The following is an 18,854-nucleotide window of genomic DNA, read 5'->3' as shown; positions in this document are numbered from 1 at the left end:
TTTTATGCATCTCGAGAAACAGGAACTTTCTGCTCAACATGTAGTACTTTTTGTCTTCTTCATACTTTTATAGGATGCGCCGCGAGACTATGCACCGATCAGTAAATAGGTTAAGGTATTCAAAGTGGACTTTGCACTGCTCAACCAGCCGGGGAGATGGGAAGAGCGTTCCGATGGAAAACGACTCGCCCAAACTGGGGGGAGTTCGGCTCGATACTAAAACTATCAGTTGCAATGTAGAACTGACAGCCACGGCAGCCGAGGGCAAGTTTTGGCAAGTCTGAAAGAATGACTAGAGGAGCTCAACGTTTCATGATGAATGTGCTCGTCAATGTTGCGTGATAGTATGTTCTAGATTCTGTTTGCACTGTCATAACTTCGAAAGGGATCAAAAGATAACATAAATCAACGCATCAACTGCAGCAGGTAACTTCGGACAGCTAGTAACAGCTTACCAACTGAATTTTGTCCCGCCCGTAGTACCCCCAGGGCCCCGTTTTATCAAAAGATAAAATCGATTTTAAATTTCCTTACCACACCGGCTGCCATAGACTTACAGTTGAAATCAACTATATAATCAATTTTAACTCTTCATAAAACAGGGCCCTCAGGCCTACTGATCAGCGTCAGCTCGCCCATCTGGGGAAAATCGGAAATATGGTGGCCAGCTTTCAAACTCGTCTCCCATTGACATGTCTTCATCTTATATTCGTGATATTCGCAGTCGCCTGCAAGTGCACCGATGCAGCATCAGTCGCTACCAGCAGGGTAAGTAAACTGCTAACTGGCGCAGGTCTGGCCCGTCACCGCTAGATGGTAGTTGGACACGGTTATTCGTTCACCTTACTCGCATTTAATAATGCCAGTATGATATAGAATAATGTACAATCTATCAGAAGAAGAGATACCGCATTACCTCACCCCATCCAGAGGCAACGTTCTTGTTTAATTCAGGGTCTGTAGCAAACACTATATCAATTCATAACGGTCGAAGTCAGTATCAATTCGTATCATTATTAACGGGCACGACGAGGTATCTCTTATCTTTGACGCAGGAAGCTATAGCACAAAATTTATTCATTCTAAACATGCGTATTATAAAAGAGATGCGCTGTGTAATCCTTCTGTTGGACTCTAGTCTAGTGCACCCCGTCCCTAGTGCTCCCAAATTTGAGAGACTCGGATCATTGTTTCTGTATTTTCTGTACTGACTCAATGAGAGAAAATGTGAAACAAATGGGAATCGGAAGTCATGACCTGTGGACTATTTTCTACGAAATAGTTATTACACCATGGTTAAAAAGAATGGTAAAGTTCTGGTTGAGGTGAGGATTGAGTTCGGCTTTTAACTTTTTGCAAGATACTTAGAAACCACTTTATGAAATACACATATAACAGAGCATACTACTCTAAGACGAATTCAAAGTTTATTAATTTGATAGAAATCGGCTGTGAAATTCCTGAGATATTAAAAAACAAAGTAAAACAAAGCGATCCTAATAAAAGGTGCGGCCAACCTTTTACTAGGATCGCTTTGTTTTGGATATCTCGGCCATTTCAAAACCAATTTTTATCAAATGAAATTTGAATTCCCCTTACAATTATATGCTCTTTCAACACCGACTGCAATAGTAATTTGTCGGAGCTCAAATAAAACTTCCAATTGGTGTCCGACTCATTTGGTAATGTATCGGCAGCAAATCCGCAAAGCCAACGTCTACGTGATTAGAGAAATAATTAATATTCCAGATAAGATGCCTGAATTTCACTATAAACCAAACTTGCAAAACCTTTCAGACGGCTTATAGAAACAGCCGAAGGACCTAAATAGCCTCCGTCAAAAGCGGCTAGAGAAAGTCAACTGCGCAAAATAGGAATTATGTTTTGGTTCAAAATTCCTTCTCTTTCCTCTTTCTTTACATTCTCATAATATGAATGTATATATAATATTCATGTATCATAAAGGATACTCTACCTGTATGTACCTGTGTATCATCTGTTTTAGCTTTGTAAGACGATTACTTGTGTTCTCTCTTTGGCTTTGCAGTGAAGCTTACAGTGCAGTGATTGCAATTCAGCCACCATGGCAACAGGTGCAATAATAAACACACACAACAAAATGGCTCTAATGCTTGTACTTCCCTAGCTGCAGACAATGTACGCTAAACAAAGTGAAGCTATGAAAACAAGAATACAGGAAGTGCAGCCAAGTGAACAGTCCATTAATAACCACTATACTGGTATGATGGAACGGTTATTCTTGTCAGGGCAAGGTTGTTATAATATTTCTATCTTTTTCTAATCCTCGTGTCATTATCACAATGGCAATTTCGCACGATGTTCCATCACAGGTTTCTCAGTGCTTAAAGAAGGTGTAAGTACCGTGTTTAGGTTTTGACCATCAGAAATTAATTGTCAGAGTGAATTGTGCAGAAGTATGTATGGAAACAAGAGTACATGTATATGGAAGGTATCTAAACGACTGCATTGACATATGTACTTGCTTCCCAAGGAGTTTACTTTATTTTTTCTTTCTCCTTTACACACTCATTATCCATTAATTCAGATCTGAGTAATCTATAATCAACTTATTAAAGCACACCATAAGTGGAATACAAACTGAATCTCAAATATATAATTCGTGATGCCTGAATAAGGATATCATAAAAGACAGCTAACGCACGCAAGGTTCCTTCGTTGTCCTTACAAAATAATGATAATAATAATGATAATGATAATAATAATAATAATAATAATAATAATAATAATAATAATGATGATAGTAATAATGATAATAATGATAATAATAATAATAATAATAATGATAATAATAATAATAATTATTATTATTAGTATGATTATGATTATAATAATGACATTCAACATGCTCAAAGAATATCCGTATTTGAGATATCAAAGAACTGTGGCATCAGAGGTCTTAACGTCGGGTGGATCTTTAGCTTCCTGAACAGGAGGCAACAAGTTGTAATGGAAGGTACATATTTCATCTTATGTGGAGGAAGGATCAGATGTCCCTCAGGTAACATCATCTCACTCCCAAACTGCCGAGTGAACCCCTTAGCAAGGTGCCTAGGGTTCTGTTTTTGTTATAGGACCTTGCTCCTGCCTCTACTATGTGAATAACCTGCTAGACGAGATAAGATCTACAGTTAGAATGTCTGTTTGATAATGCAGTTATGAATGTTACAATTCATTCACAAGGTGAGAAGTCAACAACTTCTTGATGATTTCAACAGATCCCACGTGGAGATATTTCTTTCTTCCTTTTCCTATGAGCTTCCCTATATGAAGACATTAAGATCTTATTACCATGAGATCCCATGTGGTGCGAGCTTAATGACTAGCACAGCATCGTTTTTCTAGATATCAGTATTACCTGGGGCAAATTATTTTTCCAATAGGCCCCATTAATGTGTTTCCATAAACAACAACATCTACAACTAATACTACTGAACAGAATAATGGTCAAGCAAGTGGATTATATGGAGCTCAGTGCACGGAAGTGCCCATGCATCTCAGTCACCACAAAGACGACGAGGTGGCGTCATGAATACGCCTTGAATGGTGCAGTCCTTGATTCTGTTTCTTCTACAAAATGGGTATCACCATCACCCTAGACCTGAAGTGGAACCGTCATTGTGTCGTAACAGAATCCTAGCCTTCCTTCGTCGAAATCTGAACATAAACACCACTCAACTCAAACCCACAGCGTACAAAACCTCTGTGTTCCCTCAGGCAGGGAAGCTACTACTCCACGAGAAGGTTTTTCACTTGCACCCGGTATGATATATAAAGATAACCACTCTACATCTTGGCCATAGCACAAGTCCAGTCTCTTAAACACACACAGACACAAAGACACAATCTGCAAGAATCTTCAGGATTGAAGGCAGCAGATACTACAGCAGAAGAAGACACGTGGTACATTCGGACTGACCTCTCAAGTTAATCCCTTCACTGCCATCAGTTTGATATTACTTATTGACCACATCCATACTGAGTCTCTTTCAAGAATTTTATGACAATTATGAAAGGGAAAGCATCTGCATAGCAGAGTCGTACGCATTAGAACTGCACGCCTCAGAGCACTTGTTTATGTTTTAGCCGCTATTGAAAGGAATGATACATGACTATGTTGAGGTAAACAACATCCTGAAGAATTCTCATTTTAACTTGGCTTTGTTTTGGTCTTGTTTTTATCAGGAAAAGGTCATCCTCGTCATGACTGACGGACTGCGGTGGGACCGGTTCGGCCAGGACCTCCCGCACTTCCTCGAGATCGAGGAGAAAGGCGTGAGGGCGGACTGGATGGACGGCGTCTTCATGACGATGACCATTCCGAGCACGTTCTCCATCGTCACAGGTTTGTCGAGTAGTCGTTGTCCTTCTCCTTCACCATACAGAATTTCGTGCTAACAGTATTTGCAGCTTATACACTGTCTTAACAGACCACAGAACTCGGGGTACTCTCCGGAAAACGCTGGGAGAAGATAGTTACCTCGTGTGTGTTATGACGCAACACGGTGGACAGCCTCCCGGCAACCTCCGGAGACGAGAACGACGCGGTAAATCTTACCCTAGACAGTCAAGGGTAGCCTCCGGAGGGCACTCGGTTAGCTTTCTATTAAGATCAGGAGCGTGCCTAGTCTTCGTAAAATTCTGTAGAGTCGTGTACCTGTAAAGTGTTAAGGATCGCACAGTAAACAATGTTAAATGATATGTGATAACATGGACCTATTGTTGTAGTAGGTCCATGGTGATAATTAGGTATGTATGGGGGCATGGGGAGGGGGTGGCAGGGCAGGATGATTAACTAGCCATACTCATCAAAATAGTTGTATAATCTCATTCCCCAGGTCTTTATCCCGAGAGCCACGGAGCCATGCACAACTTGTTCTTCAACGCCTCGACGGGAGAGAAGTCGCCGTCGTTCATGGCGACGATGAACTACACGGAGTGGTTCGACGCTGGCGCCGAGCCGATATGGGTTACGGCCATCTTACAGGGACGGAAGGCCGGTACCATTCTTTACACCGGGGGTAACGTGCCGATCAAGGGTGTGCAGCCTAGTCGAAATATTCCCATAACACTCTCAGTGGCGTGGTAAGTATTGTCAATGACAATGAGGGAAAAAAGAATACAAATCATGAAATCGGCAATAACAACTTATGGAATAGACGAACAAACAAGAAGCAAAGAGGAGAATGATGTCTTCTTATTGTCAATAACAATGTATCATTCAAGAGCGCAAGCGCATTCACAGATTAGGACATGTTTGTGCGTATAAATCTGTTAATATAATTATGTAATCTATCATACAAATTCCCCCAACGCCAATTAGATTTCTCGCGAAACGTTGGTAAATACCACTTGATCTTTATCATTGCTCATGGTTATCATCTTCTCTTTATTTTACTACGCATCTTTTAAGTTTCGACTTGCCGATGAATGACCGCATCGACACTGCCTTGTCATGGATAACCGATGAGGATTTCGACGTCGTAGTCATCTACTTTAACCTGCCAGATTTCGACCTGCACGACTATGGTACCGAGGACGAGCGTTCATTTCAGACTCTATACGACGTCGATGAGTCTGTTGGTTACCTTTTCGAGCGCCTCGAAGAAGAAGGACTCAGTGACACCGTGAACGTCATAGTCGCTAGCGATCACGGTCATATAAATTCAGCGGATGGAAAACATGTTCTCCTTTACGACTACATTGACCCGGTCGATGTCGCATTCAGCGTCGCAGACTACGGGCCGTGCTTTCAGCTGAACCCAGTCGATGGCAAATTAGAAGAGGTGGATGAGATTTGTGATTTTTGTGCCTGAGTATCTGAGACATTTTCCTTATTTTTGTTATCTTTTTTATTTCCAATATGTTTAGAATTAACTTTGGCAAACTGGAGATAATATAATGACTGGTTTGTCAGAAACTCGAAATAAAGATACAGTATAACTTGTCATGAAGAAGCATCCTGAAATTCAATATAACTTTTACGTAGTCGTTATAGACTGGTAAAATAGCACACCTTCTTGATCTTTCCACTCTGTTCAATATTTGCTTTTGAGTAGGTTCTGTCATGATTTCTGTAGTATTTATACTTAAATTCATTATTTCTTAGATTGACCATTGATGTTCTTCATGTTTGCCATTTTCTATTGTGCGTCCTAGCTGGATCCATGCATCGTTTTACTTTACTATTTTGTATACATTTTCATTGAGAAATATGAAAATAAATCTAAATTTGAATTCTTGTTGGGTACTACATGTATCTTTGTCGATTCCTTTCTGTGTAACCCTTCAATCTCAGGTGTATAGTTCCTTGAAGAACGCCCATCCAGCACTGACTGTGTTCAAGAAGGAAGAGATGCCGGAGCGATATCACTATGGCAACAACGAACGCGTTCTCGACATCTTTGGATGTGTCGATCCAGGGTGGCATTTACATACAGTGAGTAGGCCTATATACCAGTGTGTATACCTTGGTTTCAAAACCAAGAGGCACGGTGACTGTGGAACGCACTCCCTGTAGTCACACTTTGTTTCATTTGTCTGTCTGTCTGTCTGTTTATCTCTTCTTTTCTGTCTCCCTCTAAAACCTCACAGTAGTGGAGTAATTTTGCCCAGTTTTTCTCGAAAATATTGTGAAGGAGAGAGTGTTCGTGTGCATTAAGAATGATGACAAATAATGGGCAATGATGTTCAGGAGACGACTATTCCTATAAGTCGATTTGTATCGATGACATTGTGTAGTTGATTATACTTTGTGTTCTGATCGTGCTATTCTACTTGGAGAAAAAAAAACACACAATAATAAAAACACCAAAACTAACAGAAAAATCATACCAAATTAAGCCCAATACATAAATCGTATGATATCATTTATTATGACAAATGAATTACTGTGATGTCAGCATGTGGTCATACTATTTCTTTGCCACTTAACACCCCGGAAGGATGTGATTTGTTGCCGACTTGTACCCGCGGATTATATTCATGATATTTCCACAATGTCGTTGCTCTCAAAGACGATCGGCGTTAACGACTCGTTCCTAATCTCCGACCACGGCTACGACAACCAATGGATGGTGATGAAGTCGTCCTTCTACGCTCAGGGTCCAGGCTTCAAAACAAACTACCGTGGGCGTCCGATAGAGTCGGTGAGTGGTCTGGTTATCTTTAATCTTTAATCTTTAATTCAATTTTTATTTCCGATTCAAAAAATACATGTGAATATGAGCAAATTGTACAAAAAGTGAGTTTAAAAACAATGGAAACGACAACAAAACAAAGCGAGATTATGATAAAGACAAAAGAATAAAAAAACCACATCGGGAAAACAGATATCACAGGTACATAAAGAACAGAAACTCATTAACATTGTGTGTTTGGTTGATCGGAAAATGGTATGCGCGTAGAAAGCCAGAATAGGCTTGTTATGTTGCACGTACCCCACGTTATAATCATTTAAGAATTACTTCAAAAAATGAAACCAAAGACAAAGAAAACAAAGAACGGAGAAAAAAAATCAAGTTAATCATAACCAAAAAAAGAAAAAAACATTAAACACCATGATACAAATAGAAGAAAGACCAATACATCCATACATATAATCCAATCAATACTTAAACTAATCAATAACTTCTTGTACTGCATTTTGAACATATTATTAAACTGTGTATTGAATTTGCTCAATTCTAACGTATTCCATAAAACGGGACCAGTATGACGCAACGAATATCTAGATTTATCGGTTAAAAAACGCCATCGATGAAAATGATTTGACGATCTTGTACAATAATTATGTACATCAGAGTTCACAGAAAACATATTTTGTAAATAAGGTGAAAGAGTTTTAGCATGGAAACGTTGCATAAAAGAACATATTTGCCTTTTATTCAAATCTTGCAATTTAAGAGTGTGTAATGATTTAAAAAGTTTAGATGTTGATGCTCTATAATCTGACTTTATACAAATTCGAATTGCTTTCTTTTGTAGTATAAAAAGTCTTTGAGTTAAGCAAGAATACGTGTTTCCCCAGGAAGAATTGCAATAAGATAAAACAGATAAAATATAAACATTATAAAGTGCGAACAAAATGTAACTTGGCAAATCATATTTCAGTCGATTCAAAATTCCAATAAAACGAGAAATTTTTGTACAAACAAAGTCAATATGATCGCTCCAACTCAACATACTGTTTAATACAACACCTAAAAAATTTACAGATTCATAAAATTTCAAACGTATATCACCAATTTTTAAAATCATATCATCAGTATTAATTATACTGCACACCTTCGCGTTTAAAAAATACACATTGTGTTTTACTTATATTCAAAGTGCGCATATTGCACTTAAACCAATTATGTACTTGATAGAGATTTTTGTTCAAAAGTTCAATCAAAACATTGATATCATTATGAGAGGCAAGAAGTGAGGTGTCGTCTGCATATAAAATAAAATGAGATTCATGGCAAGAATTGACAATGTCGTTTATATAAATCAAAAACAGTAAAGGTCCAAGAATGGATCCCTGAGGCACAGCCGTATTAATATTTCTAAAAGACGAATGAAAAGAATCATAAACAGTGAATTGTTTCCGCCCACATAAATAAGATCTAAACCATTTATTAAAGACAGACACCACGAACACCACGAACACTGTTATCAATGTAACATTGCCTGCGAAACATGGAAACGTGGTCAACGAAAGCAATTATAGCCATGGCCCTTATTTCATAGATCAGGGGCCATTCACCTGCAGTCCCACCGAGAAAACACAACACAAGATTTCTCTTCAGTCCCCATGACACTCGAGAGAAAGAGAGAGAAAAAAAAAAAACAAGAACAACAACAAACATACGCAAAACTTGTCTCTGTGGAATTGCTCCAATAAGACAATAGAAAAAAATATCATCGCCTGATCATGGTCTTAATTGTCCATAATAGCCTATTCACAGTTAGCACTGCTCTTCCAGAGGGCCCTGTCATTTCCCTTACCCTAGTGTTGTCATGAGGTACCGCTACTGATTTTTAAACCTGGGTCGGGAGGGACAATATGGGTAAAAGCGTGTCCTCCACTGTTACAGTAGTCCAATCCTTTAAGAACATAAGCACTAACCGGGACCTTAGTTTGGAAATCAAGAGTCGTATTTATTATACCAAGGTACCCTTAGTAAGACCCTTGAAAGATCTTTGAGAGACCGAAGAGTCAATTCTCAGTAAAATCTACAGAGACCTAATCTGAGCCACTTAGGCAATAGCAGAGCGTTCAAGAGAGAGAGAGAGAGAGAGAGAGAGAGAGAGAGAGAGAGAGACCAACAACAAGACTAATGACAGATCTTTGACACAGAGACCGCAGCTTTTCCTGTCCACTTTAGTTTCGTCTGTTACTCTTTTGGCGATTATCCTCGATTATAAAAAGAAAATTAAACAAATTATATTAATGATAATAACAATAATAATAATGATAATAATAATAACAATGATAATAATAATAACAATAATAATAATGATAATAATAACAATAATACTTTGCGTATGCGGTTGTTTTTTTCCTCATTTTTTTGTTCCCTTTTTTTAGGGAATGTGCTCAGTTTTATTGTAGTTCAGTATATACTTTAATAATTTATTATTTATGAGAGGACTGCAAATTACAAACCAAGTTTTTCAGCAGTCCCCTCCATTTCCAACAAAGTCTCTTTCATATACATGATATAGGGCATGTATTATAAATTCCCCAGTACAATATGTTCCCTTAATTGAGAGAACTGTATTTTCTTGTCCCTCACTGGTTTTTCAAATATTTTAAGTAGTCTGTGGAATATTGTGAGTATAATGGTAGAATCTGATCGTGAGCATTATGGTATGATCTAGCTAACTTTATCTCTACCGTAGATGGCGTAAATCAGGTATGACCAAATTCACGTTGAGAAGGGAAACGCGTATTTAACAGACGATATTTCTTATTCTAAAATTGCATGACTGAGGCGGAATCCAACAACAAATTTGATAGTAAGCATCGAGAATGGGGGCATATTCCTTCATGTATTTCTTATTTTGTTTTGTTTGTTTGGTTAGTTGGTTGTTGTTGTTGGGTTCTTTTTTTTTTTGGGGGGGGGTTAATAATAAGAAGCTGATGCCTCTGAAAAAAAAGAAAAGAAAAGAGACCCATCACCCACAACAACGACGATACCTCTCACCCCATTGAAAATGAAAAGGCTTTTATTCTGTAAATATCTTCATGATGTTCAGTGATTTTAATGATAACGTACTAAAGACTCTTTTTTTTTTGTACATCAAAAACACAAATATGAAGGTTGATCTCTACGCCATGATGTGTGAGATCCTTTCGCTGGACCCAGCTCCTAACAACGGATCACGCGCACGCTATGGTCAGATGCTCGCCACAGGCTCAGCGAATCCAGCCGTACATGGGTCTCTCTCCGCTGGACTATTGATGTTCTTAGCCTTTTTCTCTCAACATTTTATGTAGAACCAAGGTCATAACCACTGTCTTTCAATCAGAAATGTCTACCTTCGTTTATAAGACTTTCGATTTTCACAATGCAACGGTAGCAGAGATGTAAGAATAGGACCACTTATGTTCCAGTACTTTGTAAGTACTATACTATATTTGTGACCCTGCACCTCAAAACAAACAAAAAGTCGCCAGACATGAATATTTAGTTAAGACCACATTCTGAAAGAGCAGACTTTAAGCTTTAAAATGATGTATAACTCAAATCAAATGGACTCTCCTAACCTATCTAAATATTGGAAAGAAAACACAAACTCAGGAAAAGTATGAACTGAGAAAAGAGGCTCTGAAGTACAGTGTCTATTCAAGCGCTTAATCTTTACCAAACCGTGCTGGCTGTGCGATGAATGGGGAAAAAAACAGGAAGTAAACCACCAGAGTAACAACAATGAAGAGATTATCAGATTAAACTGAAATTAAGCATGCCTCGTTAACACATTCTGTCTATAATTAATGTTAACTTTCAAAGCAGTAGCACTATCCTTTCAAAAGTTATTAGAGTTGAAAGTGAAGAGTGAGGACAAGGTTTTTCATAAATGAAAAAGGGATTCTAAAGACACACCTAATCACACTATTCTACCAAAAAATGTTCTAGATAAACTGCTAAAGAACACATTTTCCTGCCCGTTTTATGATACCAAATTTTAGCATAATGCAAAAGACAACCCGCTCTTTCAGAAAATATGAAAAAGTGAAGTTCGGCTAGGTTGACCCATTTCACTTATTTTCAGTCCTCACGCAAAATCAGTGTGTGCGACTTTATGTTCGTTTTGAGGTGCACGGTCACATTTGATTGAGGTGGCTGAATCATAAAAGTCTTCAGGCAGCACCTCCATTTATCACAGCCTTCTAAGAACAAGGCGTATTTGTATGTTATTATGTTACATAAAATGTACATATAGTTCATCGTTCGTTCCATATACATGCACATTGTTTACATTATGAATGAATGAATAAATGAATTAATTACTTATTCATTCATTCATTCATTCAAAAAGTGGGTGACAACCACATACATAATATATTTCTCAGATTGTAAGTCAACCTCTCACCTGGATGAACAGCGTTGAACGGAAAGAAGAGTAGTGCTTGTTTGGTGAGAATTGGCTGTCGTAGTTGAGATGTTGTTCCATTATTTTGGGACCAGGAACATATGCATATATATCCCATTGAGCAAGCATCGTACTGCCATAATTATATGGTGCATGATTATGATGACATCGTAAGTGCTGAAATAGATTCGAATTGTGTGAAAATGTATAAAAAGATTTATTGTTCCTAGAGCATCTTAGTAACCCCTCTCCTCTCCCCTTATCAGCTGCTCGAAACGTATTTGAGAAGTTGGCCGTTTCGTATCACCCTCTTCGTCAATATTAGCTTCAAACAGATCAACTCCTACGCTTTTGCATGTCTCCCGATTATTGTTCATATTTTCCTTTTGTTTTAGAGATAGTTGCATTGAAATGAACATACCCCTATATAGGATCAAAAGCTCAAGACTCATTTGACTCATTTTTACTCCATTGACTCGCTTATATTAGAAAAGCAATTCTCAGCAGTTTTATTTATGTCGGCTGTATGTGTTTAATTGAAATATTACATAATGTCGATTTTTTCAATGTATTTGTACTTGTTGCTTTTCGATTCTTCTCAAAAGAAATAAATGAACATCGTTTGATCCACTGTTCGGACCTGTCAAATGAGTCTTTTCACTACATCGTCTGAATCCACACAGCTCTTGATTTATAATGTAAAAAGACTAAAAAAGGGAAAATTAATAAAGAAATTGCATACTTTCATCGCAAAAACAAGACCACCATCAGATAGAATAAAACAAAACCTAAAAGTGATACCTTTCTTGTAACATGACAAGGAATATGCTTGCAGTTATGATGAAGAATATCCACCATTATCTTTTCTTTGATTTTAAACGTTTAATGCCACGTATTTCAACTTAACAAGAATAGACTTAAGATGTTTTGCACAGAAACTAGAGAATCTGTTGGTCTGCAGTGACTCAGTGCAAAGGATACAGGCCAAGGTATCTTGAGTGTGCTAAGCAGATACTAGTTCGAGTTTGCTGGAAGCTGCAATTGTGTTGATGGGCAAGGCAGTTTATGCTCGTTTCCTGGGCCTCAGCGTGAACTGAAATGCCCTATATGGTAGTTTGCTCATGCTCAGGAAAGCCTCCTTTTTTCGGCTACGTAGATTAAATTGTAACACGATGAAAACATATCGAAAAGCAACGTGACGATCTTAAACATCTTCGATAATTTTCCGTCTGGCGTAAAACACTTATTTCTGTAGGTCATTAACACTCTGAGCCAGGAGCCAGCGTATAAAAAGTTTGACATTAACATCAATGGTCAGGTTCTTCTTTCCAGAAAATGGCGGGCTCAAGAATAGAATCTACCCACACGTCTGCGCAAAGTTCCTCTGACATATTGAAGATGCATGGAGGCACATCTGTGAAAGTTCAGAGAAAAGAGCAATGATTTTAGTAGGAGGCGTATTATACTGGCTATATCCTTCTAATTTCCTACCATCGCCATCTGATGATTCTGGTCCTGACAGAAAAGGGTGCAAACCGGAGCCAAGAACGAAAGAAAATAAGAACAAGGCGGGAACAGAATAGAAAGATGGATAGGGAGAGACAGATAGATAGATAGATAAATAGATAGATAGATAGAGATAGATAGATAGATATATAGATAGAGATAGATGATAGATAGATAGTAAGATAGATAGATAAATAGGATAGGAATTCTATTCAAAAGAAAAAAAAGAAAGAGCCCAACTCAACTCCTTCGATCTTAATCCATCACAAGATAAAGCCGCCTCTACCTTCATTATAACTATCTTCGATGAGAAAGAGAGAGAGAAAAAAAAATGAGGACCAGGAGAAGTTAGAGAGATGATCTCAAAGAGTTACAATTATCTTCTGAAATGGCTCTGAAGCTTGTTCTTATCCATCAAATTGCCGGGAAAAAAAAAGAATTAAGGGCAGGGTGTGATCATTCTTTACCGTCATTACATAGAACCCTACTTGAGAGAGATCCTTCAAAATTCGTCTAGGCCGGGAAGGGATATCTATCAAAAATCATTTAGTCGGGAAAGTCATCTCAGTGGTACATTTCCCACATGATTGCAAACGGAAGGTGAAGGGGTTCAGGTCTTTAGGCGCGAAGATTCGGCTGTAGAACAGGACTCAAGACTTAAACGAACGGAAGTTTACCCCTCGTACCCTGCATGTCACTTCAGTGTCGTCTTAATTGTTTCTGACGAAGAGTTTATGACAGGAGCCATAGGCATAATTTCGATGGGTTTCCTTTCTCTACTTTGGTCTTCCCCCTCCCCCTCCGTTCTCAATGACATGAGAAGATTTTGTAGGAGCTACGTTATTGCCCGTCCCTGGGAAACTAAATTGAAACTATTCAGTCTATATCTGTTTGGTCGGGCAATATATTGATATTCGTGAATATCCAATTACGTTCTTGTGGTAACTTTCCCACAAACATCACATGAAATGTCATCTCTGTAAGCATGGTAAGAAAATTACGTATATGTATTTATGGATATATCTTGCTCAAGCACTTTGCCATAAAATATGTGTTTTGCGTGTTTTCTCGATTTTGTTACTTAACTGTATCGACCACAAAACGTATAAGCCAAAGAGACACTGTGATTCCTGTGGACATACAGTTTTCGAAAAAAAGGGACCTTTGCTCTAGAAGCTAAAGTAAACAAAAATACTGAAGTACTCTCGGCTCTGTTTGCAATTTTACAGACCAGAGTCATGTCCATAATTATGTGAAGTATGCAAATGCATGAACCTGTATTTCTTTATCATTTTTTAAGTTGTTGTTGAATAAACCACATTCTTCACCAAACATTAATTCATAATCCGACGCACATCATTTACGTATAAAGCATGAAAAGATTGTTAAAATTTACAAGTATATGATGAATAAAGAAGTATGAAGAATAGTAACAATGATAACAATGAAAAAGATAACGACAGTGATATATACAATATATATCATTGACTATCTTTTATTCATTTATCTATCTATCTATCTATCTATCTATCTATCTATCTATTTAATTATCTATTATTAGATATATAAATAGCTTATTCTTTTGACAAACTTGATGAATTCAGCCCAATTCCAGAAGATTCAAGTAATGTTGTTTAAAAATGCAAAATGGTCTTGAACCACGCACATAGTGTGTCGTTCTTCCATATCCCATAATTATAGCAGTGTTATAGTATGAATGCTGTCAGTGCTTGCTTTGAATAAGTGATTATTATACAGTCGACGTGTAGTCAGTTGTCAGGATGAAAAGAGAAGGAGAGAGGGAGAAAGTGGGATTTTAAAAAAAAAAAGATGAAAGGAAGTGGGAGAGGGGAGAGAGGGAGAGAGGAGGGGGAAGGGAGAGAAATAGACACTTAAACCTTGCATGGCCTCCAAAGTGCCGCATGTCGGTTATCTCCACGCTCTTGAAGGTATGTCGTTTGCGCTTTTTGGACGAACTTCAAACTTGTTACCCTCGACGAAGAGAACGATTGAGAAGCTTTCCGTGAGGACATCGGCCCCTTGACGGACAGATCTCTCCTCACATACAGCTCTCATAATTATCAGGCCTTGACCAACCTCTTTCTCAAAAATAGACGGCGCTAATTCATTCCACAAGCTCGGCATCGGGAATGACAGGTTGTTGTCGAGCAATGTCGAGTAGTACAGTGTCCAAAAGTTGAGAAATGGATTACCAATAACCAATACACAAACGGAAACATTACACTTTCACACCCAAGGGCATGCGTGCGCCCGCGCGCGCGCGCACACACACACATACACACACTTTTGTTTTGTGATATTCTTTTTTTGAATTTCATTCACTATCAGGTCCATGCTAATAACGAAATTGATATGAACAAAAAAATAATAATATTAAGCAGATGTACTCTTCTCTCTTGTGCTGCTACATCATTTCTTTTTCCAACATACAGGACAATATATTTTTGGGTTTTAGTTCAAATCATACCATGTTTACATGAGAGAAATAACAAGAAATTGTGCATAACTCTCAGAAAAAGCTATCTTGATTAACCTAATCAAGCCAATCCATATCTGCCTCACTACACACACACACACACACACGCAAAAAGACTTGTGCTGCTAAATTATACGCACACACACACACACCCACACCCCCACACACATACTTACATACTTGAAGCCCTACTTAGAAAATGCAAGAAATTTAGATGAAATGAAATGAGAGAAGTAAAACGTGAATCTCAGATAATCTTTTCTTCTTGGGAATCACCTTATCAAGTTCTTTTCATGTTTAAAGTTGATTATGATTACCCCTTACTAAATTTTATAATCTTGATATATATCATGGCAATAATTATTCTACCATTTCAGGGCACTGTAAGAAATTATATACGCGCCGAAAATCTATTGAAATAAAGATGGAAGGTTCAGGGGCCATTCAAACAGCCCTCAGACGTTCAAAATCTAGAAACTGCTCACTGTGCTGGTTATACATATTCACATAGTCTTTTGATATACTATATTGTTCGTTGTCGCCAACCGCAGAACAGCTGGTGGCTGTGAAATATCTCCTGGATGTAGCAAAGCTCTATCCATCGTCTGCCATCATCCCTGTTACGGAAACATGTCGAAGCGCTGACCGGAAAGTATCAAATTTGAAACGGACGAGCCTGAGCTGAGCGAGAGACCATGACGAGCTGTGAAAACTATTTATTGAAGGGGAAAGTCTTTCAAAAATGAACATTTATCAGGAGGAAATCAGTAAACCCATGATGAGACTGATATTTGTTCTAAAATTTCCAACATACCCAAGATATGAAAAGGAAAGAAATGATGCAATTAAAGTAGAAAGTTCCGTATGTGGTAGAAAGAAAAAAAAATAGCTATAAAGAGCGGATGCTCCTATAGTCACTGCTCGGTGAAAATATGGGCAAATTGAAATTGCCCATTTTTTTCTTTATCCTCCTTCGAGGGACTTTATTTAATTTCAAATATCTAAAAAAGTTCAAAAAAACATACAGAGAGCAGGATGTACGAACATAGAAAATAAGGGTACGAACAACTTGTTGTCAAAATCATATCATCACATGAATTTCGATTCCTCTGGTGAAAATATACTTCAAATATATCCAAGATACTTCATGAGTGTGACATTAACTCAACATATTAATTTCTGCATCCACAGTTAATCAAATATAATTTCTATGATTCAACTTCTGCTCTAATTCATAAATTTGCCTTTTCGTGAAATCAAGTAGCTTTTTTTAAACCTAAAATTTCAAATTCATAATGAGCTCTGTTCTAAAATTCTGTGAATAATAGGTAGACATTCGTTGCTTTTGTTGTATAATTGCTAAGTATATACGAACGAAAAATCGTATCATTATTTCTTTTCTTTTATGTTCAACAACTCCCTGATGTGCTTCCTTAAGTTGGTTGGAGAGGCCTAAGGGTCATAGTGATTTTGATTGCTTTTTCCAACTCGGCTCCTTCGGGAAGCTCAAAAGGGAAAGCCTGACACTTTATTTTCTTGTGTTTTGTTTGTTTATTCTGTTTCTCTGTTATCACTTGTATTGTTTTGCAAATGCCGAATAAATAATAATAATAATAATAAAAAAACTAATATCAAATTCGACAACATCAAAGATTTATCTCTTACACTAAATCCTGTTGATATCATTCGCTCATTCACAATGATATCAATATGAAAATAAGCGCACATACAATTTGATGTTTTTTCCCAATATAGCTTCGTATCTGGGCAAAATAACTAACATGCCAAATACATGAAATAGATTCAGCTTCGCTGCATTTCTTACCAATCATGTCAGACGTAATTTTCCATTTCACTAAATTTTCTTTAAATGGTAAAATTCCATGTAATAACTTGAAAATATATTGCTTTATTTCATTATTAAATGATTTTCCAAACTTGAAATCAAACAACACCTTCCAATCAAATTCTGGAGGTATATGTAATATTTTTGTCCAAAAGTATATCACACTTCACTCAGATTTCTTTTCATCTAGCATTAACGAATAAAACTGTTTTGTTTATAAAGTTATCAATTCAATTATATCCCCAGTATTTATCTGAAACAATTCTTTATTGAAAAAAAAAACAACATCTCGAGTACATTGCCTTTTACACAAATAATCAAACCACACCTGTGGCAATGCTTTTTAAATTCTTTCATATTGAAACAATATCAATAAAGAATTCAAATTCATTATTTCATATATTTGTTCATGATTTGTCCATGATTCGTTTTCAATCAACTGTTTAACAAAAATGATACCTTTTCGACCCAATCTTTATAAAATAAAATTTTAAAGGCCTAGATATTTATAGACATAGGCCTGCTTGATGTTCGTATTATTCCAAATGATTTCATTTGATATATCATTTTACCTGCAATATATTTGTATAATGTGTTTTTTCCCATGTAGAAAGAAGATCAAAATAATGTAACGGTAATCTATATCTTTCATTTTGATTTGATTTATTTCTGCTTGATTCCGTTACATCCGATATGATAGTGCACAAATCATATATGAAAAACAGTATATCGACACATAGTTTTTAGTAAAACAAAACAAATACAAACAGCTAAGGGAACTTAAACAGAAGGGTCTCCAAAATAAGCCGAGGCTTGACGGTATGGAGACCCTATACTTAGCTACTCTTGATAGAATAAGGGATAGAGAGAGAGAGAGAGAGAGAGAGAGAGAGAGAGAGAGGGGGGGGGGGGGAGGGGAGGGGGGGGGGGAGGAAAGGGAAAATTACAAAGTGTATGTGTACCACACCAACTACTGTACAATAATAGTAATGATAATAATTGAGTCTGCTATTAAAGTTAACACGTTCAGTTGCCTTTGCCGTAGTAATGACCGAATATGCATCATGAAAATAGTAATGAAAGAATACAAAGCTTTCTACATGAGGTTATCTGACATGAAATAACAAATTATATCGTGGTTAAATGTGCACAGTAATGATCAGGCACATGGTATACATTCATACATATACATGCTCATATACATAATACTAGTATACATATATATCTATTTAACACAACAACGTATTTTACACAATAACATCCAATTATCTGCAGCTAAGCAATTGTAATGTAAACATAAATAAACCCTCTAATTTTGTTTAACCAAAATTTACATATATATTTCCAAGATTTATCACTAGCATCTAATAATTTTGGCAACCA

The 18,854-nt window shown here is 37.2% G+C and overlaps 1 protein-coding gene across 1 annotated transcript; it reads left to right on the top strand.

The window, feature by feature from the left end:
• The first annotated feature begins 316 nt into the window (after nucleotides 1–316).
• On the top strand, nucleotides 317–10,525 carry LOC139729405 (ectonucleotide pyrophosphatase/phosphodiesterase family member 7-like). Its single transcript, XM_071640333.1, has 8 exons — nucleotides 317–426; nucleotides 603–768; nucleotides 4,225–4,384; nucleotides 4,878–5,124; nucleotides 5,453–5,825; nucleotides 6,338–6,478; nucleotides 7,056–7,187; nucleotides 10,349–10,525. The coding sequence occupies exons 2-8, from the start codon at nucleotides 658–660 to the stop codon at nucleotides 10,523–10,525; spliced, it is 1,341 nt and encodes a 446-aa protein (XP_071496434.1). The 5' UTR covers nucleotides 317–426; nucleotides 603–657.
• The last annotated feature ends 8,329 nt before the right edge of the window (nucleotides 10,526–18,854 follow it).

The sequence above is a fragment of the Diadema antillarum genome, unplaced genomic scaffold (assembly GCF_040938485.1).
Source record: "Diadema antillarum isolate AM-2024a unplaced genomic scaffold, OU_Dant_1.0 seq00000238_RagTag, whole genome shotgun sequence".
Lineage (NCBI taxonomy): Eukaryota > Metazoa > Echinodermata > Echinoidea > Diadematoida > Diadematidae > Diadema > Diadema antillarum.
Note: the sequence above shows the minus strand (reverse complement) of the source record. Positions and strands in the feature narration are given on the sequence as shown.

Excerpts from the sequence above, each read along its gene's own strand:
- LOC139729405 (XM_071640333.1), top strand. The coding sequence starts at position 658 with ATGGTGGCCAGCTTTCAAACTCGTCTCCCATTGACATGTCTTCATCTT. Across the intron at positions 5,826-6,337 it reads TCGATGGCAAATTAGAAGAG|GTGTATAGTTCCTTGAAGAA; the intron begins GTGGATGAGATT and ends CTTCAATCTCAG. Across the intron at positions 6,479-7,055 it reads CAGGGTGGCATTTACATACA|ACGATCGGCGTTAACGACTC; the intron begins GTGAGTAGGCCT and ends TTGCTCTCAAAG.